The sequence below is a fragment of the Oryzias latipes genome, chromosome 22, assembly GCF_002234675.1.
Source record: "Oryzias latipes chromosome 22, ASM223467v1".
Classification (NCBI taxonomy): domain Eukaryota; kingdom Metazoa; phylum Chordata; class Actinopteri; order Beloniformes; family Adrianichthyidae; genus Oryzias; species Oryzias latipes.
The window spans coordinates 11,313,351-11,335,876 of NC_019880.2; the positions used below are offsets into that span (position 1 = coordinate 11,313,351).

At 40.4% G+C, this 22,526-nt stretch overlaps 1 protein-coding gene and 1 long non-coding RNA gene across 8 annotated transcripts in view; both read right to left on the bottom strand.

The window, feature by feature from the left end:
* The window catches only part of LOC101155812 (kinase D interacting substrate 220), a 55,510-nt gene that overhangs the window by 13,760 nt on the left and 19,224 nt on the right, over positions 1–22,526 (bottom strand). For all 7 annotated transcript variants that reach the window (XM_004082534.4, XM_011490328.3, XM_020713632.2 and 4 more), the window contains exons 22-24: positions 19,922–20,066; positions 18,886–19,048; positions 2,480–2,658 (exon numbers count right to left, since the gene is read on the bottom strand). In XM_004082534.4, the coding sequence (XP_004082582.1) occupies positions 2,480–2,658; positions 18,886–19,048; positions 19,922–20,066 (487 nt within the window). The remainder of the gene's footprint in view (positions 1–2,479; positions 2,659–18,885; positions 19,049–19,921; positions 20,067–22,526) is intronic.
* Positions 20,660–22,004, bottom strand: LOC110017505. The gene is made up of 2 exons (XR_002292924.2): positions 21,271–22,004; positions 20,660–21,184 (listed from the first exon to the last, which is right to left on the bottom strand). It is a non-coding gene; the product is annotated as an uncharacterized LOC110017505 (long non-coding RNA).

Genomic DNA, 22,526 nt, shown 5'->3' on the forward strand with positions numbered 1-22,526 from the left:
TGAAAATATCAAAGGTCAATAAAACTTTGGTTGTGTTTATAGACTTCACCTTCTGTGTGATATTTGAGGAAGATTGCTCAAATAAAAGTTTCCTTTTTCCATATTGTGGAAAAATGTAAATCAACAAATTGTACACTTTGCCACAAAATCACCCCAATTTGTAGAGTGGCCATCCCATAATAATTTCAAACATTTTTTTGGAAACCCCCTTCACGTGTTTTCATTTCATAAATGGATTTTGAATAACCTTTTTTGAGCCTCATAAGAGGCTTTTGCCCCCTTCATTTTTTTATGATGATTTGTCCACTGTGATGTCATCGTCTTCGGGGGAGGGTCTTTCCCTCTGCCCAAAATTCATTTTCACCAGATACCAGGTGTATGCGAATTTTGGTGAGTTTTTAAGTATGGGGTAAAGTGATCGCTCAAAGGCCTAGTAGGAAAGAAGAATCACCAAAACAATATGGTCCTTGCAGTCCAGGACTGTTGCAGACCAGATTTTTGAGCTAAAAGAGCTGGACATCCCAATTTATTGTAAGAAATTTTACCAAGACTAATTCTGCTAGTTCTGTAAGCAGATTTTTTTCCAATTATGACAACGGAAAAACTTTTTTCATTCTCTGAGATTTAATTTGTCTTGTGAAAGACGTTTTTACCAGTGCAGAGCTATAATTTGGTTTTTTTTTGATCATCTTTTGGGGGTTTTAACACTCCAAAGAGGAAAAAAATGAAGTCAAATAGCAGATAAACTCAAGGGGAGCGTGCTAAAATTAAATAAAAGCCCAAAGGAGGACTACAAAGAAAACATGGTTAATAAACAAAACAAAAATGAATTGGATGAACAGTCCAGAGACACAAAAACAGCAGAAAAAGTGGAAATATTTGCCTTAGAGTTTTAGAAAAGGCAAGAAGGAATATAGCCAGTTAGGTAAAGTCTCTAAATGTGTCTGAAAGTTTAGAATAGAGCGTCTCTTTGTGGTTTGCGAGAGCGTAAAGACAGGCACCAGAATGTCTCCCGCGTATACAAGTGGATGCTGATTGACACGCCGAGTGAGACCCGATCCAGCCTCTGAGCACAATGGGGGCCTTATGAAGTGAGTCAGGCCCATGGGTGGGTATCGCTGGCAGGGCTGTGGGACATCAGGCTCCGAGCTCCAACTGCTCACAGACGGAGTGGAGGGATGACTGGGCAGCAGCATTGGTCACCTTCCGCTCCCTCCCCTCCGTTGAAGAAAAAAAAAAAAAAAGTGTGGAGGTGAAAACGCCCACGCACTTCAGAGGCTGCAAACAAACACATGCTCCAGGGATGCGTTGCTCTCGCGGTTTCCAGTGAACGCTTTTACACGTTTAGCGCCGGACATCTGGTCGGAGTCCAGCAGCTCGACTCTGCAATGCTCAAGGTGGGCTGAAAGGAACAGACCCTGCGTGTGTTTGCTGTAGGACTCGCAACGGCAGTGATGCGGCGGCTTCGCACCAGCCGTCATTGACACTCTCGACGGCCGCTGACGCACGCTAGCAAAAGTACAACGCGGAGCTGGCCAGCCGTTTTATACTGATACAGTTCTACGTCACAGCAACCGCAAACTGTGAATATTTGCTGCAGCTCTACAGGAAAGCTAAGTGAGAACATTGTCCTCGAGTCCACAGTGTTAGAGTAAAAACCTGCTCGACATTTGATTGTTTGGAAATGAGAAGCAGGCGGTGGGTTACACAGAGTCCCTGCAGAGGGTGATTTCAATGGCATGAGAAGTGTCGCTGCCAAATGAGCTGGCGTTCCTTTCAATGCATCACGTTCAAGAAGACACTTTTTTTTGTCATGCACAGTTGTTCGGGAACGCTGCTGTCCCCAAATTCAAATGAAAAATTAACTCTTTTCCACAGGAAAGGTTCTGTTTGGATGAACAGAAAGTGGTACTAATAGATAGGGATGTCTCGATCCGATCATGTGATCGGAAATCGGACCCAAACTCCTCGGAATCGGAGGCCCACCCTGCTGCTGAGAACTCAGGGCAGGGGGCTTGTGGCCTTGCCCGCACATTTTCTTCGTCACAAATTCAATCTTTTACAAAGGACATTTTTTTCATCTGCTCCTGATTCACAATGATTTGTACAAAAAATACTCAGAAATATAGTTTTTAGCTAAATTTTCTTCATAAATGTCCTTCATCGTCAGTAAAATGCCAAAAACAGGATTTTCATCGTAGTGGGTCTTTAATAATTAATTATTTTTTCTGATTGATAATTGCACTATTTTCACTTGATTGTTCAGGCTGCTTCACAGAAATGCTCTGTTTAAGTGTTAAATGATAAAAGAAAAGATAGGGGACAACCTGGATCTGTTTATAAAATGTGTCAATTTTTTATGTGTTACAAAAGTATCGGATCGAGACTCGGATCACATGACCCTGAATCTGATTAGAGCCTCTGATCGGGATATCCCTATAATGCTAATATTTTACAAAATGAAAAATAAAGAGGAGACCTGCTATGATCTCTCTGAGTTTGGGGTCCAGGTTGACAGTACAGGGCAGGAACATCTCCACATCTCTGGGGGTAAGAAAAGGCGTCCTGGACGAGAGGAAGACCTCGAAGCTTCGGATGTCTCCATCGATTTCAAGCAGAGGCTCCACGTCTTTGGTGGTGGGAATATTTTTGGAGATTCTGCATCAAAAACAAGAAAAATAAACAGTTCATAGAAAACTTTGACTTGTGCATTAATAGGAACAGCAACAACAAACATAACGGAGTAAAAAAAACAAAAAACTGTTGAGATTAATAAGATATGTCAACGGTCATTTTTTTTCATGACAGCAAAGAGATAACTGGATTTAGAGAAAGCGAAATAGAAAAAAAGGGAGAGGGGGATGTTCGAGGACAGATAAAGTGAGGGATGTTATCTTCTCAAAGCAGAGGAGGAAACCTGAGAAGATGACAATCAGGGTAAATTAGCAAGCAGCAGACGGAAGCGCATGGTGATGCTGTGGTTTAAATGTTTGCTATCGCTGACCTGAAGTAAACAGAACGTTAGGAAAATGTTCCATTACTGCACGATATAGACTCTCTGATCGTCAGGGGATGAAGAAACAACCCCATAGTGTAGCAATAACATGACATTTGGTTTTGAAACCATCAAATTTAACTATGTTATTTGTTACAAACCTCTAGGAAGCAGCATCAACCAAAAACTGTATAAGAATTTTGTAAAAAAAATATATATCTAAATGGTTGGAATTTTTATGTTAAGAAATGAAAAAGAAAAATAATAGGCAGCACAGAGTTAATGCTAAAAGAGCCATTTGGTTTAATTTCTTAATGACCAAAAACCTAACCAAACCCCAGAGCTACCAAGTCCCCATTTCCTTATTTAGAAAATTCAACTTTATGTTTTTGTGGCCATTAATTCATTCATTTATAAAATGTAGCTGTTAAATATATAGTAATTGAATTTCAACTGTTATACTAAAAATATGTTTAGGGGGAAAAAAAAGAAAAAAAAAGTTGATCTTTTTTCTTTTTTTTTCTTTTTACTTTTGACAGCAGCACATACAAGTTCTTTTTAAAATAAAATACACCCTGTAACAAATAAGACCTGTCATCTGCAGCAGATTTCCTTAAATTAAAAATGTAAGTACTTCAAATATTACATTTTCTATCGTAACTTTGGTGCACCTTCCTCATTTTTCTGCTAATACTATTAAATATAAACATGGTTTAGAATCCTTTTTTTAATCTATAGGCATAAATCTAGTTATATACTTTGAAGAACATTCCTACTGAACAATAAGTGGACACTGTTGTGTGTTTTAAGTTTTGTAATAATAAAGCAGGCTGCACGGTGGGGGCAGTGGTTAGCGCTCTTGTCTCACAGCAAGCAGGCCCCTGGTTCAAGTCCCGGCTGGGGGACCTGAAACAGAACAACAATGGGGGACCTTTCTGTGTGGAGTTGGCATGTGTGGGTTTTCTCCTGGAACTCCAGCTTCCTCCCACCGTCCAAAAACATGCTTCATAGGTTGGTTGGTCACTCCAAATTGTCCCTAGATGTGAATGTGAGTATGCATGGGTGTGTGATACCCTGCAACCTGTCCCCCTGCCTTTGCCCATAAGTGGCCGGGATCACTGGGTCACGGGGCACGCAGTTGTCCCGAAAGTTGTCAAAAAGACGGAAGAAGATGAATGATAGAATGAATGAATGAATGAATGAATGAATGAATGAATGAATGAATGAATGAATGAATGAATGAATGAATGAATGAATGAATGAATGAATGATAGAATGATAAAGCACTCTGACCATGGATCAAACCTCTTAGGCCCAAGTCACAACTGCTCCTGCTGCAGTTTAACAGAATCCCCCCGTACGCCATTAGTCTTACACATCCGTCACAATAGTCTTACTCATACGGCATGACAATGGTACGTTCTACTTTCATGATGTCCCTTTACGCCTGGGCTCCCCTTAAAATGCGACCAATTCTGTCTACGACCCTCCAACCCAACAACTAAGCACCACTACGGGCCAACCTCCAATACAGGTGCATGTGACTAAAGCCTTTGTTATCTAAATTTAAACTAAATCCTAACTAAAACACACCAACCAGTTATTTATTCAAACCGCATTTTTCTTCAAAGCCAGACAGCAACAATGGAGGGATAAAAGAGGTGTGCTTTGATCCAAAGCCTCAGGTTACACATCCCTGATTTAGAGCTTGTTTTTCTACTTGGTCTCATTTTAAGGAACGATCCTTTTTGCATGCTATCCTTCCAGAATATTGCTAAAAATGCTCTTTTACAATTATCTTCTTATTTCTTGATGCGTGCAACCAGATCAGCAAAGATTTCAACTGGAGAAACGTAAGCCTTTGTCATCGCTGACACTACGGATGCTAGTTCCATGAAAAGCTTATTCCAGATGTGTAATATGCTGTTTATTTATGCACAATTTAATAGTCAACCCCACATATCTCTGCATCACATGGCCGGTTAACTGACCATTATATCAATCAAGCTACCACATGTGCTGAGGTTGAACCTCACCGTGGAATTATTGTCACAATTAAAAACCCTGCCTATGAAACTGCAGGCTTCATTCTTCTACATAAAATCACCGCTTTTACAGCTCTGCCGTTTGTCCAAAATGTGGCCTGGGCTCCGTGACTAGAGGGTTCAGTTAAGGTTTCGGGGGTCTGGAAAGGAGGAGGCCCTATTTGAGCGCTACACATGAGTTTAATCAACATTTCAGGGGAACCACTGAATCCTTAGCCCATCTCACAGGGAGGCTGCTAGCTCCAAAAGTGCTGGGGTTTTTTTGTTTTTTTTTATCAGCATGGTGTGTTTCCCATTAGCCTGCTTGTCTCTGTGGTTTGCTCTGGGATGCACAGGTCCAGTTTTCAACAAGAAAGTTCCAATTACCGCGCTGAATGTTGCCACAAACGTATATGGAAAGCAGACATTGCCACAAAGTTGTCTGTTGGCTCTGCCAAGACGAGGAAGCAAGAAGAAAGAGGGAAAGTGATAGAAAATGTGAGGGGGGGGGGGGGGGGGGGGGGGGGTTGCAGCACTTGAGGCATTTGATTTAAATCAAGGAAATACTTCTGGATTTTGACAAGACAAAGAGCGTGGCGTCATCTAAAGTGGAAACATATTTTTTCGCTTGGTCTCCCTGTCTTTTGGGTGGTGGAGGCTTTGGCAGCTCCTGCTGAAACAATAACCGTTCTCCAGCCCCGATGCTGCGAGTCCACGCGCCAACCAGCATGTCTCTGAAGCTCTAGCTCTGCACGAGTCTGACCATTAGACCTGGTCAACTTCTTCACTAGTGCTTTGTAGCGCTGGTTGAGCACCGAATAACACCCTTGAGCTGTTCAAACACAACAACCAATCGTCTGTTCTCTTGGCACGCCTGTCTTTGGGTCCCTTTATAGAAATATTTGGCAGGGAAAACACCTTTTTTGCCATTTGTGCCTTTACGTTGTCAGCAAGCCAAGAGGGCAGCTGTTAAGTATTCAAGTGGTACATTCCTACTTTTGGTGCCTAAAGGGTGTACCTAAGAGTGAGATTTATGAGTTATTCGTATCCCTGTCAGCTGTAGAGCGTGGGAGGTTGAGAAGATCGCCTAAACTCTAGTTAGCTTTGGGACCTATTAACATTTGGAAAGTGCCCAGCGAATGTGCCACACAGAGTTGTAGGACCAAGTGGCCTGTTCTGCAGCCCTAAGCTAGAGCCCTGTCAATTGGGGTATTGTGCAAGAATGACTGTAGGGATGCGCGTTTCCTTTTATCTCTTTGGTCCATCCTCTGCTTGAAATGATGCAACAGCTTCCTGGGCTGAACTGAAGCACCAACAGCTTTTTAGTCGCTTAGCGACTGAATGCTAGAAGTTATATTTGGTCAACTCAACCTTGATTGATTCTAAAGTGTTTATTCTGTAGCTAATGCTGTGCAAAAAAGAACAGGTTTCTTGGATAGGGGAAATTTGATTTTTTTTAAATAAGACAATCTTTCATTTTTTTATTTCATTTTGCACTTAGTTTTATTCATATTTTTAAGGTTAATTCTCAAATGTCCTCCAGAGTTATAAAAATGAACTAAAGTCGTGGCCCACAACCTTTTTCAGGTCAAGGATAGGTTTATTGTGGGACAATATTTTCACAGACCGATTGTAAGAAGCTGAAATAGGTTTCCGATTGTTTTTTTGTAGCTTTCAGTTTCCCGACTGGTTTAAGGTGTATTTTGTCCACTAGATTTCGTGTAGGAACCATTAAAAAGTGATATAGATTCTTCCTTAACCCATAACTCTCAAAGAGGATGCTTAAAAAAAATATTGGATGCCAACTTTCACCTCATCCGACTTTTAAGGTTCGACACATAGAAAAAAATGTTTACAAAAACCGGTATTTCCTAATATAATAAACATGAATCCATTTGAGGAATTTTATTAGCAGCAAAATTAGGCTAATATATGTTTTGCATTACTATTATGGCGTGCTGGAAGAACTGTTGCAATAATTCCATATTTGGAGTAAAGACTTCTGGTTTTTGTCTAAAGCAGCTTTCATTTTCTTTGAAGTTAAACGCTCTTCTTCCAAAAATGTTTGTTTTTGTTAAGTCTGCAAGCTTGAGTGTTTCAATTTAGTATATTTTGGAATTTTTATCGACTCTTGACCGAGCGACTTGATATGCTTTAAGAATAAGTCGAATGTGGTGGAGAAAATCCAGTAGTTTTCCAAAATAAAACTTCCTTCAGAATCAGATTTTAAATAAAGTTTTTTTCAAAAAGTAGGTTGCATTTTTTTCTCTGCAGCCCAGTACCAACTGTCCCACGGACCGGTACTGTTCTGCGGCCCAAAGGTTGGGGACCACTGGCATAAAGTATCATTTGGAGTTTAATTATTGTTGTGGGTTTTGTTAGATGGTTGTATAAAAAGGGCACAGTAAGCACCCTGTGGGGGTGTGCTTGTGTGTGTTTATGTGTGTGTGAGAGTCACTGGCTCCTGTTGGTCTGTGTCTACAACCCACAAATAAACAGCAGTAAGCCAGCTGGAAATGGGGCGGAGAAGCACAGGCTTCTCTCAGTTTGTGTGCGGGTTGAAACAGTTCATGAGAAACAGAACAAACACCCGTACTGTACACTCATGGGCACACAAACACACTCCACCTTGTAGGAAGCCACATCCTTTTGGTGTCTGAAACAGATATTACACTTGTTTTTGTCAGTTTATTTGTTTTATATTTAACATTTGTGACGTTATCTTGACTTTCGCTGCTTTTCAATGTTTGTGTGTGTGTGTGTATGATTACTGATACCCCCCTCCCTTTTAAAATGCTTCTCTGCAGCAGAGGTCACTTGAGCAGAGTTCATCTGTGTGCCAACATGGAGCTTCCTTGACCTTTTGGGTCTTGTTAAAAGTTTGAAGGAGGGCAGACTTAGAAGGCTTTGTGTATGGGATGTGTGATTGTAGTATGTCTGCATCTGGTCTGGCAGTGAATGAATGAGACTCCATTACCGCGGCCAGCAAGGCCCAAAAAGGCCAATACTGTGAAGTATTGGCCTTTTTAGGATTTACTTAATCCTATTATAGGTTTCAAAATAAAATAATGAAATTGACGAAGAAAAAAAATCAATTGTATATAAGTCAAGATTTACAGGGAATTTCTAAAAGCATTTTTAGGCATATTTTATATAGGTATATATATATATATATGATGAGTTTATTTGATCAATCACTTCCTGTTCCGAAGTCAAGGCTTAAACTTCAAGCCAGAAACTGCAAACTATGAATCTTCTTCTCTGGTTCCCTCTTGTTTTTTTGACCAATCATCACAGAGGCTCAAGAACATTGCTTTGTGGAACTAACAGAACATTTCTGACCAGTTTAACCAAGTTAGTTGAGCTAATAGTTTCAGTTAACAGAGTGTTTTGTCAAGCTCCTGCCAGATGCTGACCTCATTCCAGCTTCGCTGGCTGGCCACAATAAGGACAGTAATCATCCAATCAAGTCACAGAAAGAGCAGCTTCTGTTCGCTCTCAAAAACACATCAGGGAAAATCCCAGCTCCTCATGGTGGACGTCGTATCAGCAGTGCTTGTTAACAGTTTGGTGATATTCCAAGGAGAAAGGTGGTTCTGGGTTGATTGGAAAAGTTTAGCTGAATATGTGGGAAGAAAATCATCTACTTTGAAAATGTTAAAGGATTCAGATGATTAACTGATGCAAAAATGAGAAAAAAAATGCCTCATCTCTGGTAGAGATTTTGCTCGGTCAAAGTAACAAAAGGCCAGTGTCATTCGTCATTCTAAACTTTAATATCAGCTGTTGGTGTCATTTGATCCTATGTATTGGTCATTGGGCAGTAAGAATCTGAAATAAATGGCGCATGTAGGGTCAAGTCTTAGTCACATGCATCCCTACGGGAGGTTGATCCGTTTGGAGTTGCTTAGGCCCGTGGAAGGTCATAGACAGGAGTGCCTGAGTCTTGTGTCTTGCAGTTGCCTTGAGGCTCTTACGGCCACCTCAAGCCATGTCATGAAAATGGAACATTCGGTTGTTGTAAGTGTGGTCATTTTATTGGGAAGTATTTGGAAGGATAATGCGAGTTGTACACAACATAGGGGTGATATCGTACACTCCTTTTACGCCACACTCTAGTCGATAGTAAGGTGCAGACACTGGCTCCTTACTGACTGCATGCACAGGGTGTTCAGGGGTCACATAAGTGCCCGTAGGATGCCACACAAACTCGGATTGTCTAATTTCTTAAATTCTAACAGGCAGGCTGCATGCACTTATCTGAATAGCACTAACAGGCACCGGGTTTAAGGGGGGGGTGGGGGGGGGTAGAAATGAAAAATCCACATGACATGCCTGCGTCTCACCTACTTCGCTCTTATGTGTCATTTACATGTTTACGACCTGACGCTTGCAGCATTCTCATAGATAAAAAATTACAAAAGTTTTTGATCTACGGGCTAACTGAGCAGTCTATGACCTTGTTATTTCCTGTGAGCCACCAGTCATTTTTCGCCTGCAGACGCCTGTATCTAGCCGTAAGGGCAATTGTGACTAAGGCCTTAAGCTGTGATGTGCACTAATTTTTGTTCTAACTTTTATTCTTTAACTTTATGCTCCTTTTCACTCATTCCTCTCTCTAGTGAGATGAAAAAAAAGTAAGGTTTAAAATAGGACATTTCTGATGAGAATGAGATCTATTAGATATTAAGACAGTTTTTTTTCATTGTTTAATATTTAACACATCATCTATTTGATTGATTGGATAGTTGTCTCTCTTTGCCATATTGAATAACTTTATTTGATCTACAAAGATAATGAAACAAGTAAACTGAGAATAAAGATCTTCATTTACTTGCAGGTGAACCCTGGTATGCTTCGGCAACATGTAGACTTATTTTTAGTTTAGTCCAGCCCCTTTCTTTGGACAGCTCCACCCCCAAATCAACAGCTGTTGCATGTAACAGTGAGCTAGTTTCACCCAATAGGAAAAGAACCAAACCATATTATAATTCTTTACATTCCAATTGATACCACTGTGTTTAAAAACAGTAATTTATCAATTTAAATCCATCTATTCCTAGCATAGAAAGCATAGATTTCTCTTTAATGCAATTTCTTACACCTTTTGGTACAGAACTCCATTTTTCTGTTAGTTTTTATTTAAACATCAACACTTTTATTAAAGTTCTATTTTGTGCAGATTGTTACAATTTGTTGTGAGAAAATTATTTCATACACGAGGAAAATCGGCTTTTAAATGTCAATCCAAAAAAAAAACAAGTTGATATTGAATCATAAACTAACGTAATCATGCTTTTTGTGACTGAATTAAATCAAGAATTCGATTTATCTTTCAAAACTTTCCTTTTTTTGTGCCAAAACAAAACATTTAGACGTCAGTGTAAAAATAAAATAATTCTAAATTCTGGTCACACTTGAACCAGCTCTGGCCTGATTGCCTGCCAAATTAAGATGCTTTAATTTACAGAACTGTCAAGTCATTGCGACACCTCTTCACACATAATCTCCATAAAGGCTTGATTTTTACTGACTTCTAAGAAAGTGAGATGTTTGCATCACTTAAAGACCAGATGTGTGTGTGTGATGAAGAGTGCTTGGAGCTCTTACAGTAGCTGAGTGGTGAATTCTGCTGTCTGCTTAAAGGTCAGCACCGACCCTTTCGCAGCCCTGCATTGCTATTTATAATCAGTGCCCTGCCTTTTAGCAGCACAAAGAGATAGCAAGAGAGAGATGACAACTCAACACTGTTAAATTTTCAGGATATCAACAGAGTCTGCTTCTAAGGCCTCCTGTGTTCCTCCTGCATCCGGGTGTTACAAGGTTAATCCAACCTTATCGTCACTGATGGCGTCTGCGTGTCTGAAGAGCAGAGGTCATTTAAAAGTGTGGTCCAAGGCTTCTTTTTTTTCAGCATTTGAAAAGATTATTTGTGAGCGAACAGAGCTGCTCTCTTGTTTGAGACCAATTAGACTAATCCTTCAACCTCAGATTATAGGCAGAAATGCAAAGGATTTTCTGACAAAGAATGCTGCATGACGCTCTTCCAGTCATGGTCTTCACATCAAATCAAGAATGTCCTGTATTACCTAAACACACCAACTGCTTTGCTCTCATATTTTTTTAAAAATTCTTTTCATGCAGCTTAAGCCTTAGTCACATGCAGCCGTACAGGTACGGGCTTTTGGGTTATCCGGGCCCGTGGAGTGGCGGCCTCTTAAGGGGAGCGCAGTTGTCTCAAGTACTCAAGGGGAACCATGAAAATCGATCGTATGATTGTCATGCATGTGGCAAGTGTAAGGGTAATTAAGTAGAACACAATAATTACATATATAGATCATGCTGTTGTTGTATGCCCTTATGACACACTCTAGTCGTTTGTAAGGTGTAAGTACTGGTCCTTTATTGACCGTGGAGTGTGCTCGTGTACGTGCCCGTTGGATGCCAGTAGGATAGAGACGCAAACTAGACCGTCATTGTTATTTCCTTTTTTTTAACAGGCTGGGCACAATGAACGTGCAAAAAGCTCAAACATAAGACGTGAACAGTACTGTCTGTAGCGCGCAAATTCTGATGGGTATAAAAAAAGAAAATTTTATACGGCACGTGTGCGTCTCTCCTATTTCACCCTTACTTTACCCTTCTGTGTTGTTTAAGTGTTCGCTACGACCTGTCGCCAGCGGCCGCGTCGCAAACAAATACAATTACAACACAGTATTCTTTCTCAACAAACAACAGTAACAACTAACTACTACCTATCTAACTAATGAACTATCTATATAGGTATTGTAGAATGACTATGTGTGTGTGTGTCAGCGCGCTGCGTGTGTAGGAGGAAGGAGCGCGCACAAGTGTGTTGTGGGTGCGTGTTGATTCTTCTGCAGCGGACCGCTCTCCAGCTGTAAGAGAGTTTCACCTGTGCTCTCTGATACAGACATCTTCTCAGAATATTATATATTGCCCAGTGATAAATGAGACTGAAGACACTTTGTCACCTTTCCGGTAGCAATGAACCCTGACACCCATGAAGAACGCGGGGCAGGAGGCTCCGCCTTTGTTTATACAGACACGTAACGTTGCGCTGCACAAAATAGTTCCAAAACAAAACATGTAGTGATATTCATCGAAATCTAACAATTTCGCCAAGCAAATATCAAAGAAATAGGTTACAGCAGTTTTTATTTTGACTTAACTTGAGAAATCAGCGATGGGACTGAGTGCGAAAAGCTTCAGTGATTCCTTATAGTACAGAATCGCTGTCAGTCAAAAGGAGATGCAATCTTTCGACAGACCCTCCAATCATCACGCAGAAGCTCGGAGTCCGGGCAAGCCCACTCCCCATTCACCCCCAGAGATGCTGAGCGTCCGTGGGCGGGACATAATCGCAGCGCTTATCCAATGACCGTCTAGTTTCGAAGCGCTGAAAAAAAACGTTCAAAGCAGCCCCATTGAAGTCAATGGACACTGGGCTTCAATAGGGAAATGCACTGTGACGCTGCAGGAATGTATATGAAGGAAATCGAGTCAGCCGACCTGCTATTTGTAACTGATTCTGAACGCACTAGTCTTTGAGATGAACGTTTTCTAACGCATTTTTAGTCAATAAAATGGTAATACAATAGTACATATTTGACCATTAATTTTGTGACATTATAAGGGAAGCCGAGCTTGCCTTGCAGTCTTAAAGAAATCGCCACTGATCTGTCCCTACCCCATACTAGCGAATGTACTCATAGTTGGTAGAGGCTTGGTGTAAAATGCTAAAGCGCTGAAAATCTCTCAAATCCCGCTCCAGGCTCTTTCTTTCACAGCTCTGCTCCAACACACAAAAGATTTGGTGTCATATAATTCAGGCGGAGCACAAACCGCAATTATTAATTTCTCTTTCATGATCAATTTTCAAACTGTTTGTACTCCTGTGTTTTTGAAAAGGGCGCTATCCATACGTCACTAGCAAATTTAAGCCCCCAACTGGTCAAAGTTCAACTGGTTTACCTTTCAGCATGTGCTCAATGGCCGCGTGTTTTGGACGTAGATCCCCAAATCAGACTTAAATACTTGCGTAGCGATGAGTGAACGAGATAGTTTTGAACGCGGCAGCCCTACATGTGTTTACGTAGACCTTTTTATTGAAAGTGGCGGCTGGAAGATGCGTTCCCCAGCCCAGAGTGAACGCAGCATCAGGCATGGGCAGGGGCTGTTTGGTGAGGCAGAGGCTGATTCATCCCTTAGTCATCAGCCAGCAAACACCTAAGGGATGAAGGCGCAACTAATCCCGGACAAACCGGCAAAGAAATTCAGCAGAGGACCAGCTTCCACCAATGCAAGGAGCCGTGTGGGAGCCAGGGGACGTGTGCGTGAATCTGTGCGTCTCCACCACCTGGACTACTTCAGTCACAGCGACAGCATCACCTGAGACTTAGAATCCACCTGAGAGGCTAACAAACTGCCTGCTATCTGATTTAATCCTCCACAGCATTCACAGACTCCGATTCCTTTAACTCTTTTTTTTTTTACTTTTTAAACCACCGAGACTCAACTTTTTCTTCTTCTTTTTCTTCTGCCTCTTCAAGCAATTTCTTATCTTTTTCTAGCATTCTTCCTTTCCCGTCTTTATCTCACACCAGCCACGTTTTCTTTTTTTTTCACTGCTTGTCTTTATCTGGCGTGCGGTCTGTCTGCCTCGGAGCTTGGGTCCCGGCAGAAAAGGTAGCGACAACTCAGCCGAGACTAAGGTGGCTTCACACATGCCTTTTCAAATTTACACATGCTTAGACGCATTAGTGCAAAAGCAATGAAGTTAACAGTTTAACTTTGTACCTCACGGAGCTCCATCAGATCGCTGTAAAAAAAATAATGAAATAATCGTATGAATCCCATGTATCAAGAAAAAATAAGGATAGCGTTTTATCTGAGGGGAAGAAAAGTTCAAAGTATTTGTTTAAAAAAAAGCGTTTTTGCATCCAGATTTCAACTCCACATAAAGGAAAATCACCGGCATTAGCTTCGCAATGACACTTTAATCCAGCCCATAATTGCAACTAAATTACAATAATTGTGCCAATTAAAGTAATCTTAAATGAACGGACTGTCATCTTAATGCTTCAGTATTTGGGATAAGAGTCGATCTAATTAAGAGTGAATTGCTGGGTTCCATATTCACTCCGATTGTGATTAGCGCCGATGCCAAAGAAGAAAAAGGAGGGATGGAAAAAAAGTTTCCAAGTGGCGGAGAGGAGCTGAGTCCACTAGAGATGAAAGCAGCGGATAAAGGAGAGTTAAACTAAATGTTCACTTGGAGTTGAGGAAAAGCTTAAAAATCTCTCATTTGTAAAGGTAAATGAAAGAAAAAGCCCAGTTTGATGGGATAATGGTGTTTTCCTGATGTTTTTTTTTGTGTGCGCGTACGTGTACATCTGCATGTTTGCTGAACACAGACTGCATCTCAGAGTTGGATTAATTACAGGGCCTCTCAGAGGACCCTGGGGTGACATATGTTCTTGCACTGGTGTGAGAGGATTGTGTGGGCGTCTGAACAAATATTACATGAACCACATGCGCTGGATTTACATGTGATCTAAAAGTGAGTGAGAGTTCAACCGTTGGGAGTCTGGGAGTGACGGATGCCGCTCCAGGTAGATGGAGTACTGCGGCTTCCAGGGAAAGCAACGCACAAAGACGTAACCCACAAACTTAAGTTTGGTTTCCATGCTGTAGATGTGGGTGTGTAATGAACATAAGACTCAGGTGATGCGCCAGAAAAGCCTCTCCTGAGGGGGGGGGGCAGGGGGCATCCTGGCACAGTAGGGGCACCAGATGTCAGAGGCAGAGCAGAAACCTGCTCAGTGGACCAGTGACACTTTTTCCAGAGCTGAAAACTGGATCTGGGCTTCCAGGAATAAACTCTCTGAGGCCCCGACAGAACTCACCCTTGCCGCTTTCAAATGTGCCTCAAAACGGATTTTCTTTTATTCAAATGATTTACTGACAAGAAGTATTTGAACTAATGGAGGCTTTCGAGCATGCCCTGCACAGAAAATCTCTTGTTAAGGATGGGCTCATTTTCATCTCTTTAATTATATTTTTATCTTTTTTTGCATATTTCTCCAACGGTGGTGATAATTATGAAAATATTTCAATTTCTAAATTGTATTTGAGCTAAATCACTTGAGCAAATTAACCTGATTTTAACAAAAGACAAGAAAACAAAACAAAAATTAAATAAAGGCACAAAAGTACCAGAGTTTGCGTTTGTAGATACACACATTTTATATTCGGCGGCCGTGGTGCAGTGGTAGGGCGGTCGACCCACGATCGTAAGGTTGCAGGCTCGATTCCCGCCTTGTACGCCCATGAGTCAAAGTGTCCTTGGGCAAGACACTGAACCTCACCTGGTGGTAGGCGGGCGGCTGTGTTTGGCAGCGGAGCGGCTACCAGTGTGTGAATGTGTGTGTGACTGGGTGAATGGGTCTGTGACTGTAAAGCGCTTTGTCCTTGTAGGTTTACATTTCAGGGATTTTTAAGAATTTTTAACTCCAGCCTGAACTTTATTTCCTATTTTAAGATGCTGTGTTTATTTTAAGGAAAGTTTCATGTCCAATAAACTCCACAAATGTACGGTAAGCTTTTTGAATTGTTTGGCTAAAATCTTGATGTTCTTCCTTTTAGTAAATGACGTTTGCTTAACTTTCTTAGCTCACATTCCACCTATTAAATCACATTTAATAGATGCCATCAAGTAAAAAAAAAAAGAAAAAAAGTCCAAGTAAACCTTGTTTTCAAAATAATAGCTTTCCGGAAAGCCACCAGTTCAAAAATAAAAGCAGGGGTACCAAAAAGATGAACTGAGGCAACATTCTGATCTCTGCTTAGAGCTAAATGCAGAAGAAAGTCCGTGAAAAAACATCACAGTCCCAATCCGATCATCTGTTGATCAATTGTAAAAGCGGGATCGTTGGTGTGAAGCAACCCTGCCCCCCTTCCCATCACCCATAAATGAGAGCTCTCAGTTTTTACACACTTTACCGCACATGCGTCAAACTCGAGGCCCGTGGGCCAAATATGGCCCTCCACGTCATTTTATGTGGCCCGCGATAGCAATAAAGTTTTTAATTTCTTAAAATAAAAAGTAAAAATTGGTGTGTATTTATTCATATCTAGGAGGAATTGGACTTGAAATATCGGATTGGGCAACTATACATTAGGACTTAAACACTGTCCATATAACCTAACCTGACAGAATCCAATTTAAAAGGATTTATGCCAAAGTAACAAGCAAACATATTTTTTCTATGCAACTGTAATTGTCACTTTAAAAGTTATAATAAATAAATAACTAAGTGATTTAACATTAAGGAGTATTTACTTTTATTTTTCATTACATTTAGTTACATGTATAAGTTATATCTGGCCCTTTGAGGACAACCACTATGCTGATGTGGCCCTTGGTGAAAATGAGTTCTACGGCTACCTTACATCCCCTCACACTTCCAACACAACATTAACGATGCCTGGATCTAGCCGTCTCCAAGAGGACGCATGAGAATGGAGCGGAACAGGAACCCTGTGGCCTACCGATTGTGGCTTCTGCATCACAAATACGCTTTTTTTTCCCAACAGCATTTTTTTTGTCTGCTCCTGATTCACAGTGATTTTTATAAACAAAGCAGGAAGGAGCTGGGTAATCAAACACAAGATGGCTGCTACAAACTGTATCAGAGAAAAATATGAGAAATAAAAGTGGTAGTTTTCAGACTGAAGAACAAACCAAATGAAGATTTAATGGTGTTTATTCTACAATTTGAAGCAAATGTTCTTTTTTTAACCCTACAAGTGCAAACATAAGTATTTAGCAACGCTCTGTCCAAGAGGAAGCTCGACTACTGCTAGTCCTCCTCTTTATCGTTCCGCTTTACCGTTCTTTAACACCAGTGCCTTGTCTGAGCTGCAGCTCTGAGACTTACCGTTGAGGAGAGAAATTGCTGAGGTTATTAACTGATTATGCATTCTCCATCAGATTAAAAAGGCTGTACCATCCAGTTCCAGCTTGGGGAATTTGTGTTACACTTTTCTCATACAGTGAGGCTTATTAAAACACTTGTCCAGCAAGAAACAAAAAACGGAGAAAAAAAAAGAGGGAAAAGCCACCGACTGTGACAGATATATCCGACCCCCCACATTTTTGCTTTAAAAGCATTCAACAAAGCCTGCTTTTTGACGATTTTTCATAACTTTCACATTTCCCTGAGGTTCCTTCACAGATGATTTACGTTTGTAATTTCGCTGCTCAGAACTGCACAAAGGGACGCTTCTTACGTTTGGACTAATAAAGATTTTTGCTAGATAGAATCTATCCGTTTATAGATTGCAACTTCATTGCGCTTTTTGTTGCCCCTGTGCACTGCGGCATTCTGGGCTTTATCGGAGGGAGAGCAGATGAGGAGCGTGTTGCCTTGTGACTGAGATGCGGGGCGACAGTTGACCTATAAGGGGCTGATTCACCCCCGCGCTGACTTCAACACTAATATATTCACTTAGCAGCGCTCAGGGGTTGTGCAGTTTCACTGGGTAAAAATGGCGGACCATAAACCATTTGAGCGTGTGCTAAACCACACAGATGAGAGCAATGTTAGTAGAATATTGTGAAGAAGAAAAAAAAAACGGGGTGAGAGCTTTTGTGAGGCTTCTCACCAGAGAAAATCCATTTCTCAAGTAGATGTTCAGGAGAAAGACCCCCGAGGTTCTTAGACGGCGGTCAAGTGCTTGTCTGGCGCTAACGGAAAACGACAGAACACCTCATCCAGAAAGAAGAAAAAAACGGACCCGAAGAGCCTCGGATGACAAGAAAGAGGAAGAGAGGAGCAGAGACAGAAAAAGATCCGCAGACAGCGGCCTTATCTGCTGAGATTGGTGTGAGAGATAAGGCCTCCCAGACAAGGCTTCGCATTTAGCTCCGTTTGAGGCTTCCTGTCATCATCATTAAAGCAGCGTCTTGGACGGTCAGCGCACAAACAGAGCCGTCATTCGGAAACACCCAGCGAGTTGGAGGAAGATAACGGAAGACAGGATCTTCGCTCAAACACCAGATGACGGCTACATTAACTCTAATGAGGAGCGTGGGTTCCTTTATCTCCACAAAGACCTTTCGTTTCATGCTGGAATCTTTCAGCTTTGTGGAAAAAAAATATAAAGATTCCCTTTTAGGAAGGGGACATATTTCTAAAAAATCTATATCCACACAAACAAAAGTCAGAAATTCACTGACATGCTTCATATTTTATACTTTAAAGAATTAAAAACCAAAGGTTTTGTCTTGTGTTCTTGAACATCAAACTAATACGGTGTTTTTACTAAAGATGGGGGGATGGAGAGTTATCTGCTTAATCTAGCTAGCTGAGTAGCTGACAGTAACCTCCTGTGACACTTGTCCGCCCCAGGAGCTACAGGCGCCCACACACTGTAAAGGCCAGAGATTGATGCACAACAGCGACTGGAGCTCTGCTGGCTACAACAGTCACCTTACAGGACCTGGCGCTGTGCAGACGCGGACACATGACTCTCCGTTTAACCTCATTAACTGTTAAGTGTTCCTTTCTGAATCCAAAGTATTCCAGATATTCATCAGGTTTTTTTATACGTTACGATCAATTTAAAAACAGTGGCTCTTAAATATGGAGCTGCACACACTGAGTCACCAGGAAGCTGAAATCATTTACTGCCACCTAGTGGCTACAGTTGAGATTTCACAAGAAATGTTTTATCTTTTTTTTGAAGCATCAGTCGCTTTAAAATAAAGTTTTTCCACAGTAAAAAAAAAAAAAGAAAAAGGGAAAATGTTAGGAATATATTAGGAAGGGACATGTTTACCTCTCATAGACATTCTTAAGCGTGTGCTGATCCGATACTGCGTCTGTTTCTTCCAGGAAAAGGATGATCCATGATGTCCTGTAGGGCCACTCCTCTGTTAGGTAGATCCACGATGCCAGACGATCCCAGTGGAAGATTATCTGATTGGCTCTCAACAATCGACCTGACACCGACAGTCAAAGAGTAATTAGCCACTGGTTTGCTCGTTCTGAGTAAGAAAACATTTTCCTGACTGACATGGAAACGGTCTCCAATAATTTTTTATAACTTTTAGTTTCAAATCAGTGCTTTAGAGAGAGTTTGTCAGCATCTTATAGAATGGAAATATAAAAATGTTAACATTAACTTAGGTACAAAGCTTCTTTTTGTTGTTATACTATGATAAGCATGAATTTTATAACCCAAGATTGTAATAAGATTGATTGTTCATTTCTGTCTTTAGGATGAAGTTATGGAATAATATGGAGGAAAATATCAAAATGTGTAAAAACGTTACACAATTAAAAAAAATACAAACAAAAAATTTAAATAAATTAGAAAAAGTGGTATATAGCTCAAGAGTTTGATGTTGTTTAGGTACCTTGATGTGTTTTTTTCTGTTGTTTTGTGTTTCTGTGAATAACTATTATATGATCAACATGTAAAAATGCATTACAAAATCACTTTTTATCATGTTAATCCTGATATTTCACTATTTTATTTTCTGTTTGACAATAAAAGGAAATCAAATTAACTCAAATTAAATGTGAGGTTTTGTCCGAATTCACTCGCTACTCAAAAAAATCTGGCGCCCTGAAAATTTCCCAGAATTCTCTTTGAAAAACCAGCATGCATTGAAGCTCGCTAGATTGGTGTTTTTACTTCAGCAAATGGATGATATCAAAAATGGCGTTTTTTGAAAAACTTTTTTTTGATAGTCCTGCACTATATGATCCTTTGGGGGTTAGGGAGTAGTGAGGGAATTCAGACAAAGTCTAAGTCTACATTAAGCCTCAAGTATGCATAGATGTGGAAAAATGAAGCGTATTTTCTTTACCAGTGATGGAAACGATGTTGAGAAGTCTCCTCATCGTCTGCGGACTGATGTCACAGAACCAATCCTCGGTCACCAGGAGCTTGGTCAGATCAAAGGACATTTGTCTGGTGATGGTTCTCTGCATGTGACGGCGGCGATATGTGTCCTTAAGAGAAGGGTTTTCATATTTTAAAAGTCTGGTTTGATGATTTTTTTTTTTGATTGAGCAATCCTACTCCTACTCTACTGCAATAAAGATACTGGACATGAAGCTCCAAACTCTTCAAATTGCAAACCATTTGATACTTGCAAAGATTTAAAACCATGTTTTTACACATTCAAGATATTTTACCAGGTTTTAGGTTGTTTTAATTTATCATTGGCGACATCTTTCCAAAATTTACTCAAAACAAGCACAGTGGAGATTTTTGTTTTGTCCCATTAGGAGCTCGGATCTAGAAATGAGAAAACTATTAATAGAATGAGTCCAAATCTTTTGCTTTATACTCTTGCCAATCGAAAAATATGATTTCAGAAATAAAACTCAAATTTCAAGGATGTAATTTTGACAAAAATCATTGCTATTACTTTGGAATCAAAAAGTCATTTTCACTTTTCACACTAGTTTTGGTCACAGCAATCAAAATGAACTACAATTAGGTACAGAAAAAGTAAAAAATACAAACTATTTGCTTAGAACTAGCAAAAAAATACTGTAAAAGATTCAACTCCAGTAAATCTATCTAACAAATGATCTTATTTTTCCCTTTTTAGAACGCTTGTGTGGAACTCCTTGTTTCTAGATTTCATTATTTTATCAGATTTCTCGTTAAGTAAAATGACGTACTGCATAGACAGATCATTTTACTACTTTGTAGTGATTTTCTTTCTTAAGATTAGAGTTCTTTTTCTATTTTTAGGCCATCTCTTTTTATAGTGAAGGATCCTGAAAAGCCATGTTTGGGTTAGTTCATCTCTACAAAGAGCTACTGGTAGTCCAGATTAAGTGATAATCTCAGTCCTTTTATTGAAACATGACTGTTCTCACCAGTCTTCCTTAAGTAATTTAAAAAAATGACAACTTTTTCCATCATTAACAAATAGTTTAAAGCTACTTTTTGAAACAAACCAGCAAATTATCACCATAAACGTCCTTTTTTGATTAAAAAACACAATAGATGTCTGGAGTAGACAAACTTGTGCCGAATCTAGCAGAGCCTCTGTCCACGGCAGAAGAGTCATGACACACAGGAGGCCCATCGACACAGATCTACAGGATAACATCTGCGATGGAATCAGACAGCTGTCATGGTCATGAGCCAATGCCGGGCTTTCGGTTGACTTTGAAGTTGTAATGCCAGTCTCATGACCTCTTTTTCAGAGAGATGGAGCATATGGCCACCACTCAGTCAGAGCTGAGAAACTCCAGCGTTGACACACGAAGCTTAGTTTCCGAGACACACCGACTTGCAGAACCGTTTTTGACGAGTGAAGCAAAGCTTTTGTTGCTGCCGACCAAGACCAAGATGGAAGTTTGAGAGCGAGGTGTGATGGTGGTGGGAAAATGTCACACTAACTTTTCTTCTTTTTAACCTTATTTAATAAAAATACAAAAACACCTGTCATGAACTGGTACCTGTCTTTTGTCTACAGCTGTTTCATTGTAACGTCAATGCAAACCTCAAACCCCCTGTAGAAAATCTAGCCAAAAAAATTCAAACTCTTTGGACAAAACATTGTTTTTGTAAAACAGTTGATTTCAGAGCCACCAGAGGGCAAAATTAAACAAAAAAAGCTCTGGTTTTTAATACTCTGATAAATAAATCATGTTTTTGTGGACTTTTTCTAATGATGAAGGGCATATATAAAGAAAGTTGAGCTTTAAATTGATTTTCTAAGTGTTTCTTTATTGAAATCCTTGTGAATCGGGGCAGAAGAAAAAATGCTGTGGGAGCTGCATCTGCCTCAAGCTGTAAGATAGCAGGAGAGCATGAACACATAGCTCAGTGGGCGACGGGAAGGGGGGCAGACTTACGCTCCGCCAAAACTCCCACCCACCACTTAGAGGTGAATTTCGAAAGAACTCTTGTCGCTCTGCAGAAACAATGTCCTAGAAGGTGGGACCTTTTTTTTTGATTTTGGCTAAAAACAGCATAATTATAATGAAAAGAGATACTTTTAAAATAGATCGAAAGATGATCGGAGTGGGTCTTTAACACCCCCTTAGCTTGATTGACATGTGATCAAAGTTTACCCCAAAAAGCAGCATCACGCACAGAAGATTAAAAATATTTCTATAGAATTGGGTTTGCATTTATTCAATTCAATTCTGTTTTATTTATATAGCCCAATATAACAAAACAGCTGTGTCAACGAAGCTTCATCAGCTTCTTTTAACTCCCACAAACATAAATAAATATGGGAAAGATCATCAACCCCAGAAAAACAACCCCCCCCCTCCTGCCTTCATTTTCACCTCTACTTTTAAGAGGATCTAGCTGAAATCCCGCCCCAGGATGAAAAGACCCAGCAACAATAATTGAGGGCGCCGAACAAAGTTGCAGAACAAACAAACGCTGAACAAACAAGGCCGGGGGTGGGGGGTGGGGGGTCTCACAGGAAGGTG